Source organism: Eublepharis macularius, chromosome 13 (assembly GCF_028583425.1).
Source record: "Eublepharis macularius isolate TG4126 chromosome 13, MPM_Emac_v1.0, whole genome shotgun sequence".
NCBI classification, from domain to species: domain Eukaryota; kingdom Metazoa; phylum Chordata; class Lepidosauria; order Squamata; family Eublepharidae; genus Eublepharis; species Eublepharis macularius.
The window spans coordinates 51,655,063-51,672,216 of record NC_072802.1 but is presented as its reverse complement, the minus strand read 5'-3'; the positions used below and the strand labels follow the sequence as shown (position 1 = coordinate 51,672,216).

General features: G+C 44.3%; 1 protein-coding gene across 3 annotated transcripts; it reads right to left on the bottom strand.

Annotated features, from left to right (window-relative positions):
- Positions 1–977: 977 nt before the first annotated feature.
- On the bottom strand, positions 978–10,755 carry PRKAB1 (protein kinase AMP-activated non-catalytic subunit beta 1). 3 transcript variants are annotated; one of them, XM_054996742.1, is made up of 10 exons: positions 10,671–10,725; positions 9,022–9,097; positions 7,289–7,429; positions 6,985–7,146; positions 5,678–5,844; positions 5,364–5,457; positions 4,552–4,666; positions 2,807–2,940; positions 2,395–2,463; positions 978–2,312 (listed from the first exon to the last, which is right to left on the bottom strand). In XM_054996742.1, exons 4-10 carry the CDS (start codon positions 7,135–7,137, stop codon positions 2,235–2,237), a joined length of 810 nt encoding a protein of 269 aa, XP_054852717.1. In that variant the 5' UTR covers positions 7,138–7,146; positions 7,289–7,429; positions 9,022–9,097; positions 10,671–10,725; the 3' UTR covers positions 978–2,234. The 3 variants fall into 3 exon arrangements, with proteins under 3 accessions (XP_054852717.1, XP_054852718.1, XP_054852719.1); XM_054996743.1 differs by lacking the exon at positions 9,022–9,097 and having other exon boundaries at positions 10,671–10,755; XM_054996744.1 differs by lacking the exons at positions 9,022–9,097; positions 10,671–10,725 and adding an exon at positions 10,429–10,649.
- Positions 10,756–17,154: the final 6,399 nt, after the last annotated feature.

Here is a 17,154-nt window from a genome sequence, read left to right as displayed (position 1 = left end):
AAAGTCATTCATGAAGCAATAATAGTGAAGAAGTGAACTGTACTTTGATATAACTACCACAAGGGTGTGTTCTGTGTTGCTGTAGTTCTCAAATCCCAAATGGTTGTAGAGGAGCACCATAAAACATCCTAATTCGCTTACTACAAGGGGCTGGGGGCTTTTATGATAAACATGTAGGGAGAGGGATAGTAGGAAAACAAATAGCAATATTAATGGATGTAGTTCTTTGTCTAAATCAGTTTTCTTAACTTCAGGCAGGTCAGGCAAGCCTGCCTCCCCTGCCAATTGAGAGCATGCTATACCTGCAAAAGGTTTACTTTTAGTGTGAATTAGCAGCCTTGAGGGTCCCATTGGGTATTCAGAGAGAGATTAAACTGAGCTTAGTGTAGCTGTGCAGTGGTACATCACCCCTGCTACACTGATGTAGCAGGAGGAGGCAAAGCCAAAGCAGAGAGGTTTCCTCTGAGTTGGTGTTCTGGACTTACAGGAAACGAATCTATTCCTCACAGAACACTAGAGCAGCTTAGCCCCATTGTTTGGGAGGAATCATTAGCTTACACAGCAAGCATATATAGCAGGTTTTGTTGCAACATGTAGCTACCCAATCAAAGTCCCTTTGCTGCCCCTGATTGGTATGATCTGAGTACTGTTGGCAAGTATCCATCTTTTTATACTTGCTAGTTTAGCTAGCTCTGCCCCCCCCCCCCTGCATGACATTCCATCATCTTCAAACAGTAGCCAAGAACACCTTCCAGCAACTGGCCAGTTGTGGCATTGCCATGCATCCCACACCAGTTTCTCTGCGGTCTTTTCTTTAAAGAGATGTGAACTTTTACCACCAACCTTTATACAGCAACGGGGGCAAAAGGTATAGATTATAATCTTAGCTCGAATAACAGGTGTTCAGTGGGCAGGGTGGGGGGAGAATAGATCCTAATTTGAAAACCTTTGACGTATACGGTGCAAATGAACATTCGTTATTCATACCACAAATGCTTTATTGTCAACATTTCTGAAGAGGGCTAATAATACAACAGAAGACAAGACTGGGTATGAAATACCATTCCCAACAGCAGTGCGTGTGTAGCCATATACCCATTAAAGCAAAACATACAAAGTCTAAGATCAGTGGGGCTGCTACAGAATCATGATGCTACATGGCCTCGCTTGGCTAAAAGGCACAAGCCGGCTCCTTAGCAGTGTCTGCACCTTAAGTGCTCCAGCACATTAACTGGAATTAAACAAGAGGCAGGTGTGGTTTTTTCCTGTCCTTTTGACTTCAGGCTGAGGTGGTCCTTCGGACAGTTCTCTGCCACGTACTGCAGCAAAGGAACACATCAACTATTTTAGAGGAGAGACATCCTCCTGTTGGAGTACAACAGCACCATCTCCATGGGTGACAATCTTTGGGGAAGAGATGGACTGTGTTTCTTGCCAATATACAGAATGGCTTGGGATACATGAGTGATTAATAGCCCAGGTGGCAGGGGGCACGCTTGTAGAGAACTAAGGGGTTTGGTCCTAGAACTCTGCAGTAACTCGGACCCCTTCCGGCCATTGTGGTGAGTGCTGCTATGAGAAAATCAGATCCACCAACTTACAGCTGTCAGTTTTGTTACTGGATTAAGATTGCTGGGCAGCACTTACTGAAAAATGTAGCAGAAACTAGTTGTCTCTGCCAGCACTTTGAAGCTTGGCAAAGATTTGGATGACAAAGGCAGCTATCTGGGGAAGAGAGCAGAACAAGTGAATGTATCTGAATTTAACCCCAAGAATTTTTAGCAGAAAAGGCTTCTCTCGTACACCTAAAAAAAGAACCAGAGAAAGTGCTTTGGGGGACCTCAGTGTTCATGAATAAAGTACACCCATTGACAGCCCCTAAAATTGGCAGAGCTCATCCGGGTGAGCTATTCAACTGAAGGGCTCCCCCCACCCCAAATACCATAAACAAAATGTTCTCAGCAGTTTGTGCGTATGTTTTCTTTGAAAGAACAGGCAATTAGGGATTATGGTCTGTTTTTGAAATCCCACTGGCAGGACCACAGTGGGTCTGTTGGTTGATCTGAAGAACATCCACAGCAGGAGGGAGAGAGGAAGGCAACTATGCAACAGGTCTGGACTCTTTAAAAAAAATGGTACGACTTGAGAGCAAGTCTGCTACTGCTTCACCAAAGTGCACATTTTTTGGTTTGTTCCCTCTGCTACTCCACAGATTAGGCAACCCAGAACCCGCTTCATATGGGTTTATACAGCAATGTAGTCACATATTTCTTCTTGTAACGGTGGGTGGCACTGAGAACCATCACCCCATCCTAGAAAAATCAGAGAGATGTATAAATACAGACTGGAATGTTGAATGAGAGACAGCTGGCCGTATTGACCCCCTACACTCACCTTGATGGACAGGGCATACAAGTGATTCAACATGACATGGTTCGGTTCCGGAAGTAGAGCTGGATCACACTAAAGAGGATCACAGAGCAGACGGCCATTATTTAGGAGCTGAATTCAAGAACAGAGAAACCGTGAAATTCACCAAGGGAACCCCCTGTGCTTCTGCCAGAAACTTTTTTGTACAGATTTCTAACGTTCATGGTTGCAGCAAAAACGCTCATGCCTTCTCGCAAAATTAAGCTGCCTTTATTTTCAGGGTAGGAATGCCACATCAAAATAAGCTTCCACTTCATGGATGACACCAGTTTAAATTGCTTTCCAAACAAGAGATGCCCCACAACCATCCATGAGATTACTATACCATGTTAACTATCAAGGCTTTGCAGTCTAAAGAATTCATCTCGCTACTCACCGAAATGCCAGTGTCTTTGTTTAAGATAACCTGCAGCAGATGTGGAGGAAGGATAGGGGGAGACTTGAAACGCTCCTCTGGCTTACAGATGTAGGGCTCCTGGTGATAGGGCCCTGGAGGTGAACTTGACAGCTCTGCACCAAGAACAGGCAATACGTTTAACTTTGACTATTTGTCAACTTACAAATACTTCCATTTCACTGCAATAGTTCGAAGCACAAGAAGGTTTCGAGTCAACAGCGTAAAACAGGGTGACAAACTGAAAGGTGTGGCTGGTACTTTAATTAGAAGTTTTTGTCCCTATCAAGCCCAGAACTCTCCAGCAGGAAGGCCAGGAACAGGTGAAAAAACCCCTGGTGGTGATTCCAAAAGGCATCTTCTGCTTGTTTTGGATAAGGCATGAGCATCCGGTCATGGCACAAGTCAGTAACCCTTAAAAGGTAGCATCTGAGCTGGCAACTATACTTAAGTCTGGCACCATGGCAACTCACTGATGTCTGGTACTTCCTGCCCGCTGGGACCATTCCTGTTTAGAACCTGCAGACTGGGAAGGCATATGGAATCCATGCAAAAGGATGCCTCGTCCTCTTCTTTCTTGAGGTCAGGATTTTTTTTTTAAAAAATAGTCCCTTTGCCCTACTGCCAGTCTCCTTTATTTGTAAGTCGGCTTCATAATTCCTATGCATGGTTTCTTAATAGAGCAGCCATCAGCCTTGCAGTTTCTTACTCAGTTCGATGGCAAGTTAGTAAACAAATAATGCACCAGCCTGCCCAACTATCTGTCCACAACTTACCCACTCCTGGCAGTCACCCTGCAAACACAGAACGGGCCACAAGCTTTGCTCTCGTCAACTAGAGGGAATCCAAGGGAAGCACCAGTGATAATAGTCCTGCTGCATTCCCTCAGTCAGATAAAGTGGCTGCTGTTTCTACTGAGCTTGTAAAAGCGGTGGGTGGGTGGGGAGGATGCCAAGCAACTGAAGCACAGAAGGGGCACCTGGCTGCCCTCTTTTTTTCTTTTTTGCAAATCTAGCATACATGAAGGCCAGAAGGCAAAAAAAAAAAAAAAAAAAGGATGTCTCTTGGCTGGCAACTGGATATGCAACTTGAAGAGGCTCTTTCCTGCAACTTACTATGTATGTAATAAGTCTCAAGCTTATTTGCCCAGAGACTCCCATGTCAACCCTGCATGTAGACCTCACTGCTAGAAAAACTACTTGTATTTAGGGATACCAGTCCCTCAAGCGGCAGGGCTAGCTGTCAAGTCTTAGAACAGGGGTAAGCAACCCCAAAGCTGAACGGTAGCATGCTGGATGGCTTTACTTGGCACCCAGGTCTGGTCCTCTGCCCAAGTTCTACTGAAATTAGCATCTCGGGTGCTGGCAGCATGACAGAAGGCAATGGACATACTTTATGCCTGTTGCCTTATCCTGGACCTCTGCAGCCACTAGTTGGGTACAAGACAAGCTTCTGAGGTGCTGGGGCTCAGTGGGTCCCAACAGGCTTGGCCCTTGTCAAGTGCAACTGCTTCCCCCACCCCTAATTTTTGTCTGCCAGCACCTCAACAGCTTCACAGGTGGAGAGTACTTTGTGGGGGAACTTGGCCAAAAAGGTTGCCTACCCTGTCCTAGAGCATAGCAGATATGAAATGCTGATCCATGGAAATTAAAAAGCATGAAGACAAGATGCACAAGCATACGCTGTATTATTGCAGATACATTCTAAAAAATTAGATATATTCCTACCAGACATGTCAGAGCACTTTTGGGAGTCCACCATTAAAGCATCAAATACTTCAAAATCTGTTTTCTTCACCTGAATAACATTGTTGAGAGTCCCCAGTTGGCTGGTTACTACAGGCTAGGAAGAAGCAGATAGGCAGGCCTTAGGACACAAGAACCACATTCACAGTCCAACTCAATGGGGAACTCAACTGCCTCGACACAAGCTTATTGGAGTTTTTATGTTTAGCCTTGGGGCCGGACATGCCAAGGATGTAGGAGGGGTTCAAGAAAAGATTCAGTCAAATATTCCATGGGTTCATTACAGAAGGAGAAGCTAAGTAATGTCAGTTGTTAAGAGCAGGTTCACCCAGGCATGAAAGTTACTTTATGATGTGGCATCACTTTACGGCTGGTACAAGCCACCTTCGGATGTATCTATAACTTCCGTGCCACACAAATCACAAAGGGCTGGCTTCAACAATTCACAAACAGAATGTTCCTGATGGAATGGAACTTTTGCACCTCCTTCCACACACTGTAGTATATTGCATCTGCCAAAGCATTAAGCCTGGAGGGTTCTGGGGTTCCTAGAAACAGCATTATATACGATCCAGTGGTCTGCAGTGGGACAGGGGATTAGCAAACTTTGTCCCACACATACCTCCTCTTCTGGGGGAAGTATTCTTGCAACACAAGAAAATGACAGAAGTATACTGCCAGATGCTTTTCCATGGAAGGAGTTCACACATTCAGCTTGCCAAATCTCAAGTGATGTTCATGCATGCAGGAAATTAGGCCTTAATAATACAAGACTACTAAAAAGAAACTATTACCTCTGAAGGATCATGTGTCCACTGACCATCCACATAGAACTTGTACTGGTGTTCACCTTCTGGGAGGTCTAAGATGGCTACGAAATTATTGTGGCTATGATATAAAGACCAATAATACTGTTTAAAAAGAGGATCAGCTGCAGAAACTGAATGCAGTACAAAGGCCAGGAAAGGGTCACATTCTACAGCCAACATTTCATTTTGTGCATTTTCTGCTCTTCAAAGAACTGCAGTGTCCTGCCTACACTTACAGCAATTGGTCCCAACAAGGTGATGTGCCAGAGAATCACTGAAACTGCTACAAAGACGCTTACCTCCGCGTAAGTGGAAGTTTGCTCCAGTTGTTAAATGAGCCTGATAAATAAACTTCTTTGCCTCCTCCAGTCCAGCGGAAGACAGTGGGCCGAGCTTGGGTTGGAGCTTTATCGTTCACTTCCACATCATGCTGCCAAGCCAAGAATTCTTCTTTCTCCAAGGGAGCCTAGAAAACAACAGACTTTCCTCAATGGGAATTGTATAATAATTCCTGAACAGCAAAGGGAATAAAAGGATGCCTTGTGACTTCAGGGGCTACTTCTCAGTTTCCAAAGGGACAGGGTACCTACAAATTTCTTGAGGCTAGGGGTCAAGATTGCCACGCTTCTGGGGAGAGGAAATGTGCCACAGTGGCATAGTTAGAAGGCACGGGATGAAGCTGGCCATCTCCAATTTAGAGGAGAGATGCTATGAAAAGACTTAAGCTATGAATCAGGAAGTACCCAGGTTTCAATTCTGCTACAAATTCATTAGCCTACCCATCTATAATATGTGAATATTACTAACATACTCGATATTCAAAAGGGTCATATAACTATATAAATACTAAATTTTACTTCTAATATTAGAGTAAGAAGCCTACAACAGATAGGAGAGAAACCAGAACAAATGTTCTGCCAGAAACCAGGCAGCTGCTTGCATTTCATAAGGACTAGATACATAGCTGTCTCAATCTTCCTCCTCATCTCAGCTTTGCTTCCTTGGACCCTTCCCCCCTGGGTAAAAAGGGTTGATGGACTTGGACTAGAAGAAATGACATTGCGGTGGAAAGAATGAGTTTTCATTAAAACATGAAAAGATTGGAGAGCAGGGGTAATCTTTCAAAAAAAATATTTGCATTAATGTATTGGTAGGACTATCAGATTTTCATCCCAACTTTTCTCCAAGCAACTTAGTGTGGTTTCCTCCGTTTCCTCCATACTTGGTTTTCCTCCGTTTTATTCTCATAACAACCCCATTAGGCAGGTCAGGCTGATGGACAGAGAAGAATTAGCCCTAAAATAGCAATCTGAGTGGCAATCTGAACTCAGGTGTCCCCTCACCTAGCCTGACACTAACCATACCATACTCATTTTCAATGTCCTGAATGTATGCAGCTCACACAACTCTATTAAATAAATGAAATACGTCTCCATTCTCCGAAACCTGCACAAAAACATCCCCAGAGGAAGTAACTCCCAAACATAATTCAAAAACTAAATTAAAAGGTTCTCCGACAGTAAACTGCTCTCTCAGATGCTCAAGAAACAGGATCCCTGAAATTTTGGCTAACTTTCTTAGCAAGCCAGCACTCATTCTCACCTACCTTGATTTCTTCCCCGTGGAACAAGTCAGCATCTTCAGGGCTGTCCATCAAGATCTTGGGCCTGTCCCCTTCCTTTCCAGAGCCATCCCTTCGAGGAGTCTTGTGCCCTCCTTGGCGCTCCACTCCAGCACGTTCACTGCTTGTGTTGCCCATTTTAAGGTTCTGAAGAGAAAGACAAATTGCTACTTCCAGTTAAGTGCTTATACAACCAGGCGCCATACAATCAATAAAGATAGCCACTGGTCCGGCCCACAGACTCAAGTCTTGATTTAAACATAATGCTGACTGAAGCAACAGAACTCACCTGTGAGATTTGGCAAAGTGTCCTGCTTAAACCTGGATACTCCTTGTGCAAAGCAGCTATGTTAGTGCGAAGTTCCACAGGTGAACTCTTCTGCTTCAACCAGCAATGCCTCTAAAATCTAGCCCTGCAAGCTAACAAACACTGAGAAGGAAAACAAGGAAGAGAAATGGAAGACTGATGATGATGACTTTACAACTAGCAATGAGCCAGGTAAAAGAATTTTAAAAAGAAATAACCCAGGTTGATTAACACAGAAGAAATTCATAGTAACAGCAAATGTTCAGCGAGGAAGTTTTTTTAAAAGATGAATTATAGTAATGGCATAAATCACTGCTGATGGACATAAATCAGGATAAATCATTGTTGATGGGCTAGTTCCACATAAAATGATTCAAGCCAAACACAGTGACAGTGTCCAAGCAGCTACCAAAAGGAAGGGACCCTTCAGCATATTCCCAGGAGCTTTATACTGCATGCTGTTTTTAGAAGGCAGTTGAAAAGCCCTTGAACGCAGGTAAAGCAAACCCCCTTATCCCCCCCTTACCTCCTTGTTCCACAAAAGAGCCCGCTCCCAAAACTGCATCATCCTCTAGCATGACAAACAGAATAGATGGAACTGGTTCAGCACATAATCAGAACAGCGGGGGTGGCGGGGGGGGTAGCCACCACGCCAACTGTGTCCCTAATTTAGCCCTTCAGTGGTGAAGGAAAGTGCCATCAAGCCATAGCTGACTCATGGAGGACACCCCTCGCCCCCACTGAAGTTTTCAAGGCAAGAGACTGATAGAGGTGGTTTGCCTTTGTTTGCCTTGGCATAGCAACCCTGGTCTTCTCTGGAGCTCTCCCATCCAATTACTAACCAAGGCCAACCCTGCTTAGCTTCCAAGATCAGGCTTGTCTGTACATGTCACTGAGTCGCAACTGACTTGTAGCTAGTCCATCCACAAGGTATACCAGACAAGAGTCAAGCAGAGGTGGTTTGCCACTGCCTTCCTCTGCACAGCACTCCAGTATAGCACCCAAGTTCTATTTACTTTGTAGGAACAGCTAAAAGGTAGGCACCTCTCCAAGTCATTGAAAAATATTGCAGATATCAAGAAACCAGCCTTAGGATATAAATGAATTTCAAATTCCTATATTTCTTGTGCACAACAGGGTCCTAATACAAATCACAAACAAGATACAAATTTAACAGTTTCAGGTGGGTAGCTGTGTTGGACTGCAGTACAAGGGCAAGATCTGAGTCCAGTCACACCCTTAAAAGACCAACACGATTTCCAGGGTATAAGCTTCTGAGAGTCACTGCTTCCTTTGTCAGGTATCTAATAAAGGGAACTTTGATTCTCAAAAGCTTGCACTCTGAAATTTAACAGTGTCAGCCTAAGCAACAGTAAACCCATTGAATTCAGCTCTGCTTAGGATATCACTGTAAGGCACTGTGTAAGTTGTGCCCTGCAATCATCAGTCTGATGGGAGAGGGGTTCTTTTCTTTTGCTTACTGATAGAAAACTTGATGATCCAATGTCTATAAGAAAGTGCTGTTAAGTCACAGTATCAGAAAGTGCTGTCAAGTCACAGCTGACTTATGGCAACCATGTAGGGTTTTTAAGGGAAGAGGTGGATTGCCATTGCCTACCCCTGCATAGCAACCCTGGACTTTCTCAGTCTCCCATCCAAGTACAAGCAGGGGTGACCCTGCTCAGCATCTGAGATTTGATGAAATGAGTACATACAATCTAGAAATCGTACAAGAGCAGAGGCTGGGATGATCACCAGGGAATTCCAGAACGAACAGATTTTCTGCCAGAGCTGGGGAGGAATTGCAAACATAGATTTGCATGCGAACCACTGCTGTTCTTGGTGGTTAACTTCTACAGCTAATCTACTGGTAAGAACAGGAAAAAAATAAAACTTGCCCTGCTGAATCAACACCCACCAGTAGCCAACCAGATGCCTCCAAGGCATAACCCTCCCATATTGTCTGTCTCCTACATCTGATGCTCAGAGGTAGACTACCTCTGTATATGGTGGTCCCATTTAATTATCATGGCTTACAGTAGTTGACAAACATAGCCTCCATTAATTTAACTAATAAGTTTAAAAGTCACTTTAAGTTAGCATTCATCACCATATCCTGGGATTATTCTTACTAATTATGTGATCAACACAAAATTATTCACCCTTAATATATTTTATTCCATCCTTCCTCTGAGGAGCTCGGGGATCCCACTCCCTTTTTATCCTAACCCGCCTCATCTGAGATAGTATAAACTGAGAGAAGGAAACTGACCCAAGATTGCCCAGTCTGCTGAACAAGGAAAGATAAATCCACCACCAAGTCTACTTTATCAGACAATTTATTGGGGGGGGGGGTGAGGAAAGTGTCCATCACCTCCTCCCTTAATCATTTTAAGTAACCAACTTCCAGCACATCTTCCCAGGCTATTTCTTTTCATGTCCCCAGTCATTTTAAACTGTGGTTTTAAACTCCCCTAGAGAATGCAGCTTTATCTGTACTTTGCTGCCCACATTTGTTTTTAACATCCCCTTATGGTTTTCTTGCTGTGATGTTTTTAATTCTGTTTTTCAGACTCTTGAGTTTATTGAATTTTTTAACGCTGTTTTAATTAGCTTTTGCTTTCCTTTATCATTATATCGCTGTACTTCACCTTCAGCAATTTTCGTCTGAAAGTGCACCGCATACAAATGATTTAAATAAACAAGGCAACAGACAGGAAGAGCCCAATCACCACACACCCCACCCCAATGGGTGACCTTGCCTCTCGGGACACCACCTAAGAACCACCTAGGAAAGAACCACCTAAACCGGTCTGAACGTGTTGAAAGAAAAGTAGCACAGAATGGGACAAAATAGAAAAGAGTCCAGTAGCTTCTGATAATACTGACTGCATCTACTCCCCCCTCCTCTCTCCACCTGTGTATCTGACCAGTTTCTTACCCTCCATGCATCTGACGAAGAGAACTGTGATTCTCACAAGCTTATGCTACAGTAAACTTGGTTAGTCTTAAAGGTGCTACCGGACTCTTTTCTATTTTGCTACTACAGACTAACACGGCTAACGCCTCTGGACAGATGACAAAACAGATCCAGGATGGCACTTTCACGCATTGCGTTTTACCTTTAAAGACGCGCCGAGGCGAGACTGAGCTGGGAATATTTGCTATATAAGGTGGTGAAGAAAATGCACTCTGCCTATGCCCAAGAGCACTCTTGCCGCGCCTGAAACTGATGCAGGGTCTAACCCCGCCCTCCCCGCGAAAGAAAGCTCCAGGGTTCCAGGCTAAGACCGTGCCAACTTTCTTCCCTCCCTCACCGACCCCACGGCAACAGCCACAGCCCTCGAACCACGGCGCCCCTCACCGCCTGAGTTGCTGCTTGTGCAAAGCTACAGTCCAGCTTCCTCCTCCCGGGCGGCCTCAGAAGCCACTTCCGGCGGACTCCCTCGCGCCCTATTGACTTCCTGTCCTTAGTACGCACGCGCGGATTGAAGGCTGTGACCGGCGGGGGCGTGCGCTAGAGCCGGCGGGGTTTAAAGGGGCTGCGAATGTGTGCGCGGATTGAGGGCGTTTTACTTTTAACCTGGGAGTTCCTGCCTTCCTCCTGGTCATTCTCTTTTCTGCTCTGAAAAATGTTCGCTAAATAATCCCAGGTCTAGGTGGGGAGATTCAGTGGAGTGGGGAATGCACTCTGGACATGCTCCGAGCCTCTCCTTGCACAGACCTATGCCTTTCGACTTGGATGTTGATCAGATTGTCCCTTTGGGTTTCCAACTCCAAATTGAAAAATTCCTGGAGCGCGAGAAGGTGGGGGTTTGGAGAGAAGAAGGTCCTCAAAAGGGTGTAATGCCATCCTCCAAAACAGCCATTTTCTCAAGGGGCTCTGATCTCTGGCCTGCAGATGCCAGGAGATCTCCAGGCACCACCTGGAGGCTGGCAACTCCTGACATTATAAAAGTGAATAGCATTGCAGTCTGCCTAATAATTGCTTATTTCAGGGCTGTTCCCTTGGCAAGCTGACATTGAGGAATGGGGTTCAGTCCTATCCACTTGTGGATGTGCAACGGCCCCCAGGAGGATGCATACTGCTGCTTTCACACATTCTGAATAATGCACTTTCAGTCCAGTTTCAGTGCACTTTGCAACTGGATTTTACTGTGTGAAATGAGAACATCCACTTGCAAACGATTGCTAAAGTCGATTGAAAGTGCATTATCCAGCGTGTGTGTAAACAGACTGCTCCACCCTCCCCTTGCACAGTGGACCCAATTCACATCTGATGGCCTAATAAATAATTTTTTTTAAGTAGGTTTCTGTTCTGGCTGATGAGAGTTAATGTTAGAAGGTTGCACAATAGTTCTTTTCAGTTCTCAATGTAATTTTACTAATTAATAATAATAACAGCATGCTTATATGCCCCCCTTGGACAGATTTGTGCCTCATTCAGAGCTGTGAAGAATGTTAATGTTATTAGCATCCACACAATATAGCTGGGAAGCTGGGGCTGAAAGGAGTGGCTCACCCAAGGCCACCTGCTGAGCTCATGGCAGAACTGGGATTCAAACCAGCAGAGTGCTGATTTAACAGCCCAGCCACTTAACCGCAATGGTGCAGCAGCCTGAGGTAGAGCTGTGCTGGTTGGCTTTTTAGGATGTTTTTGGAATTTTGTTTTTTTTGGGATTGCAGATTTATGAATAATATGTAAATTGTTGTTGGGGGTTTTCCGGGCTGTATTGCCGTGGTCTTGGCAATTGTAGTTCCTGACGTTTCGCCAGCAGCTGTGGCTGGCATCTTCAGAGGTGTAGCACCAAAAGACAGAGATCTCTCAGTCTTTTGGTGCTACACCTCTGAAGATGCCAGCCACAGCTGCTGGCGAAACGTCAGGAACTACAATGCCAAGACCACGGCAATACAGCCCGGAAAACCCCCAACAACCATCGTTCTCCGGCCGTGAAAGCCTTCGACAATACATCAATATGTAAATTGTCTGTGCCATTTTGCGTGAGAGCTTTTTAGGATGTTTTTGGGATTTGCTTTTTAGGATATTTTTTGGGTTTGAGTTGTTTTGAGATTGCAGATTTATGGATAATATGTAAATTGTATGTGCCATTTTGTGTGAGAGCTTTGTTTTTAAAATGACCAGTGAGAAATAATACAAAAATAGAAATTGGCCCTTCACTCCGCTATTGTGACTGATCAGGTCACCGGCATCTGCTGGAAAAACAATCAATCAGGGAGCAGCATGTTCATTTCCCACAGAATAGCCGCCCGGAAGCCCATACCCCGCGGGTTCCCTGCGCCTTTTAACTTCTGCACAACAGGTAGAAATTAAAGTGGAGAACTTCTCCTTGCCTAGAAAAAGTAGTGACAATTTCTGATGATGGACACAATTTACAGTCTAAAAGAAGACCATACCATTGGAAACAAAAACTTTTACTTCCTGGACTTCTTTGTGACTTAACACTGTTAAAGGCTTAGGAGCCCTGCCAGGAAAAAATAGTGGTAGACCAGATTGGGGCAGGAGGTTCTTGAATGATTTTTAGACTATTTCTTGCAGTCACAGATTTTTCTGGTTTCGTTTTTTATTATTTTGTTGCTGTTGTTTTAAACAGGATGACAAATCATTTAGCAAAGAAGCCAAACCACACCAACAGGCACCAGAAGAAAAGAGTAAAGGCAGAGAGTCTGCGCGAATATCTCTTTTAACTCCTGGCTAGCTTGGTCCCTGAAGGTAGGTAAGGTTAGCCCTGGTTAGTACTGGGATGGGAGACCACCAAAGAAGTCCAGGTTCTCTACACACTGGCAGGCAATGGCTAAGGTTCCCAACTCCAGCTTTGGAAATTCCTGGAGATTTGGGGGTAGAGCTTGTGGAGAGCAGAGTTTGGTGAGGGGAGGAACCTCTGCAGGGTATAGTGGCATAGAGTCCACCTCCAAAGCAGACATTTTCTCGGGGGGAACTGATTAGTGTGGTCTGGAAATCGGTATAATTCTGGAAGATCTCCAGGTCTCACCTGGCAGTTGGCAACCCTAACAATGGCAAAGCACCTCTGCCTCTTGCCTTGAAAACATCTTGAGGGGGCGGTCACCATAAGTTGGCTGTGACTTGACAGCACTTTACACTGCTGTGTTCAACAGCAGAGACAGCCCCATTGCCACAGAATTGCAAACCAACACTCAGTGGATCGTGGTATGGAAGCAGCTGATCCCTTTTAAAAGACAAGCTGTGTCTCCTCTTCTGTTGCCTTCATTTTACAGTTTCCCAAGCATCCGGATGACATTTCACCCCTTAAATGCCTCATCCACCAGCAGGATGGGAGCTGCTACACTGAGCCGGAAATGAAGAGGGTGACTGATTTCTCCAGCAGAAGTTTAATATCTGCAGTGGCTTTTGGCATTGAGCCACTCAGGGTATAATTAGAGACTTCCAAAGTCACTCTCGTTGGCCAGAAGTAGTCCACAGCCTCTGCTCAGTGAAGACTTTTGCTTACTTTGGGGGTCAGCTGCTGCCTAAGGGCAACAGGAAGCTTCGAATATTCCACCTGAACCTGGCCCAAGACAGAGAGTGCAATCCTAAGCCTTTGAAGTTCATTGACGTCAGTGGGCTTAGAAGGGTGTATATCTGCTTCAGATGGATTGCATTGCCAACAGCACCTAGGAGGGGAGCATCTTCAGTACCCCTGCTGCCCCCTTCCCCTCCCCCCCCCACCTCATATTCAGCTTTTGCCTATCTCGTGTTTTGATTGCATTTGCAGCCTATTTCACAGTTTGTTTGCGTGGTTTGCATGATTTTTATCCTAGGCAAAAAAATGAATGCTGTGTGGGTTTGCTCCTTAATAGTTTCATGAGGTTCTCTTATATTTATAAATCCAGAGGAGTTAGCCGTGTTCGTCTGTAGTCGCAAAATAGTAAAGAGTCCAGTAGCACCTTTAAGACTAACCAACTTTATTGCATTCATCTGACGAAGAGAGCTGTGGTTCTCGAAAGCTTATGCTACAATCCAGTTGGTTAGTCTTAAAGGTGCTACTGGACTCCTTATATTTATGGTACTGCCAATACCACAGTCACTCGACTCACATGCCATTTGTTGAATGGGCACAATGTAGATTTTCCCACAGTGATAAGGGAAATGGCTATACTGTTTAATACTTCCAGCGTTTCAAATAAAAATGAACTCTTTCCTCTCTTTGTTTCAACTGCTGAATGGCTATAGCCTCTTGGCAGGCCCCTCCAGGTTTTCATCACTTTTCAGAGGCAGCACTTCAGATGTCACAGAGAGTTATGAGTTGAAGATCATGTAGTCCAGCCCCCGGATTGCATCCTTGATAGATGGCTATCTAGCTTCTGACTAAAGACCCTACATAATCTCCATGGAGTATACATGTAACAGTATTCTTGCAGCAAAACACCTGCCTGAAGAAGCCACAATGATATACCTATTATACCACAAATATTATCTGTAAACCTAGACCAAAGTCTCCCAGGGCATACTGCAGCCACTGGGAAACCATTCTTCAGTGCCAAAACCCTCCTGTTCATTGAACTCTGTGTGGAAACTCTGTGGAGACAGAGAAGCTCAGAGGCTGCAGGACTGCATTGTTAGGCTGCTAAGGAAATTAACTCATTAAAATTTGAAGCAAGTTTCAAGCTCTTAGGCTTAGGGGGAATACCTGAGGGAATCTCAGAAGCCAGAGATCTTGCAGAATAAAATTCCCCATGGCCAAATGGTGGTGTTTTACTTTAATCATATCTATAGCTCTTGCCACCCCCACCCCCAGGACTACAGGAGCAGAACAAAGAGCCAACGTGGTGTAGTGGTTAAGAGCAGTGGGACTCTAATCTGGAGATCCGGGTTTGATTTCCCACTCCACCGCTTGAGGCCAGCTGGGTGACCTTGGGTCAGTCACAGCTCTTCCAGAGCTCTCTCAGCCCCACCCACCTCACAGGGTGGTGGTGTAGGGATAATAATGACATACTTTGTAAACTGAGTGGGTGTTAAATCATCCTGCAGGTGGTATATAAATCGAATGTTATTATTATTAACAAATTATGCAAAATAAGAGACTCCAGACATATTTACTTAATTTTGATAATATGCACAGGTAACAGCGTTTAACTCCTTTTTGCTGAATTTTGATTTTATTTAATTTTATTTTGTAGAATGGCATATATGTATACTAAGAACATGTTGGCCAAGTTTCCAGTTCAGAAATAACTATTCCCTTGAAGAAATATAGCATGCAAATAAATTCAAGTGAGAGAGATATTTGTAACAAAAAAATTCGTAAGTCTCTTGATGAGGGTATGAGTAGGTAGAAATTGTGGCATGTCACTGGTGAAGTTGTGATTGGTGATGTCCCAAGTACTGTCAAATAGATGCCTATGACATGCAACCAGATGCTGGACAGCACCCAAAATTGAAACAGTCCATCCACTGGAGGGAAAAAAACTCATTCTTTCCCAGCAATAATATATTGCAATTGCTGTGAAAATGCCACAGACTCAAAACAGAGCTTACTCCTGCAAAACAGATCCAGAGGAGTTAGCCGTGTTAGTCTGTAGTTGCAAAATAGAAGAGTCTGGTAGCACCTTTAACCAACTTACTTGTAGCATAAGCTTTCGAGAACCACAGCTCTCTTCATCAGATGCATCTGATGAAGAGAGCTGTGGTTCTCGAAAGCTTATGCTACAAATAAGTTGGTTAGTCTTAAAGGTGCTACTGGACTCTTTATTATCCTGCAAAAGAAATAACTGTGTGTTCATTGTATTCCATTATGCCAGTATGAATATACTCCAGCTGCTAAGGAAGTGATGGTCTGAGAAAGAAGAGGCAGGAGTTATTACAGGTCAGAACTGCAGAAATTCCCCAGTGACTTCAAGTCTCTTGCACTAACGCTCACAAATGTGACTGAGCCTTTTCCTTTTCTTTCGTGATGGCATAAGCGTTTATACTAGTGCAGAAAACTAGTTCAAAGCTCAGTGGCAGAGCACCTGCTTTGTATGTAAATGATCTCAAATTGAATTCCTATTATCTCTGCTCTGAAAGATCTGGGAAAGCAGAGCTGAGAAGGACCCTTGCCTGAGGCCCTAGGTAACTGCTGCACAGTAAATACTGAACTAAATAAACAAACACAAGTCCAGTGGCACGTTAAAGAATAACATTTATCTTAGAGACAGCTTGCTGCTGTAATGTGCATGAAGTGTAAATCCATTTGTGTACAAACATGTAAATGCATCTAATAAGGTGAGCTCTGACTCTCAAAAGCACTTGCTGGAACACCTGTTAGTCTTTAAGTGGAAATATGTCAGTGTTATCTCACGAACGAGGCAGCTTCATATACAGAATGTGACCTCCAGAATGTGCAATGTTTATGAACACCACTGACATAAGAAAGGATCCAAAGATCGTTCTACAGTATGCTTCCTGGCTCTTTCTATAATCCTTCAGAAGGAATTGGACACTGACTAGTTCATACAGAGAGCAGAGGAGATGATTTAAGCTCTTCTTGGACTAGAAGACACATTCAAATGCATTTCCCCCTCCTGCAGTCTGCAATGGTACAGTCAGGATCAGTTTCACCATATCATCTACGCAAACTAGGCTTCAGGAACAAGATGATATGATGCTTGGGAGACAGTGATGTTGCCAGCACACAGTCTGCTAGATAGCACCTGCTGCAGTAGTTTTACCACCCCCTTCAAAATGAAGTGAGTTTCTGAAACCAGAAAAGACAGCTACATGGTGGCCCAGGAGGACTGGATGCACACTGAAAGCATGGCTGGTTTTTCTCAAAACAGTTTGTTCTGACAGACATGCCTTTGGCCAAGAACCTATTGGACAGTGCTTGTAA

Bases quoted from the DNA above. Each gene is read 5' to 3' on its own strand.
- PRKAB1 (XM_054996743.1), bottom strand. From the start codon at position 7,137: ATGGGCAACACAAGCAGTGAACGTGCTGGAGTGGAGCGCCAAGGAGGG. The intron at 5,458-5,677 runs GTAAGCGTCTTT...TTTATATCATAG, and splicing joins AAACTTCCACTTACGCGGAG to CCACAATAATTTCGTAGCCA. The intron at 2,941-4,551 runs GTAGGAATATAT...TTCTTGGTGCAG, and splicing joins AAAGTGCTCTGACATGTCTG to AGCTGTCAAGTTCACCTCCA.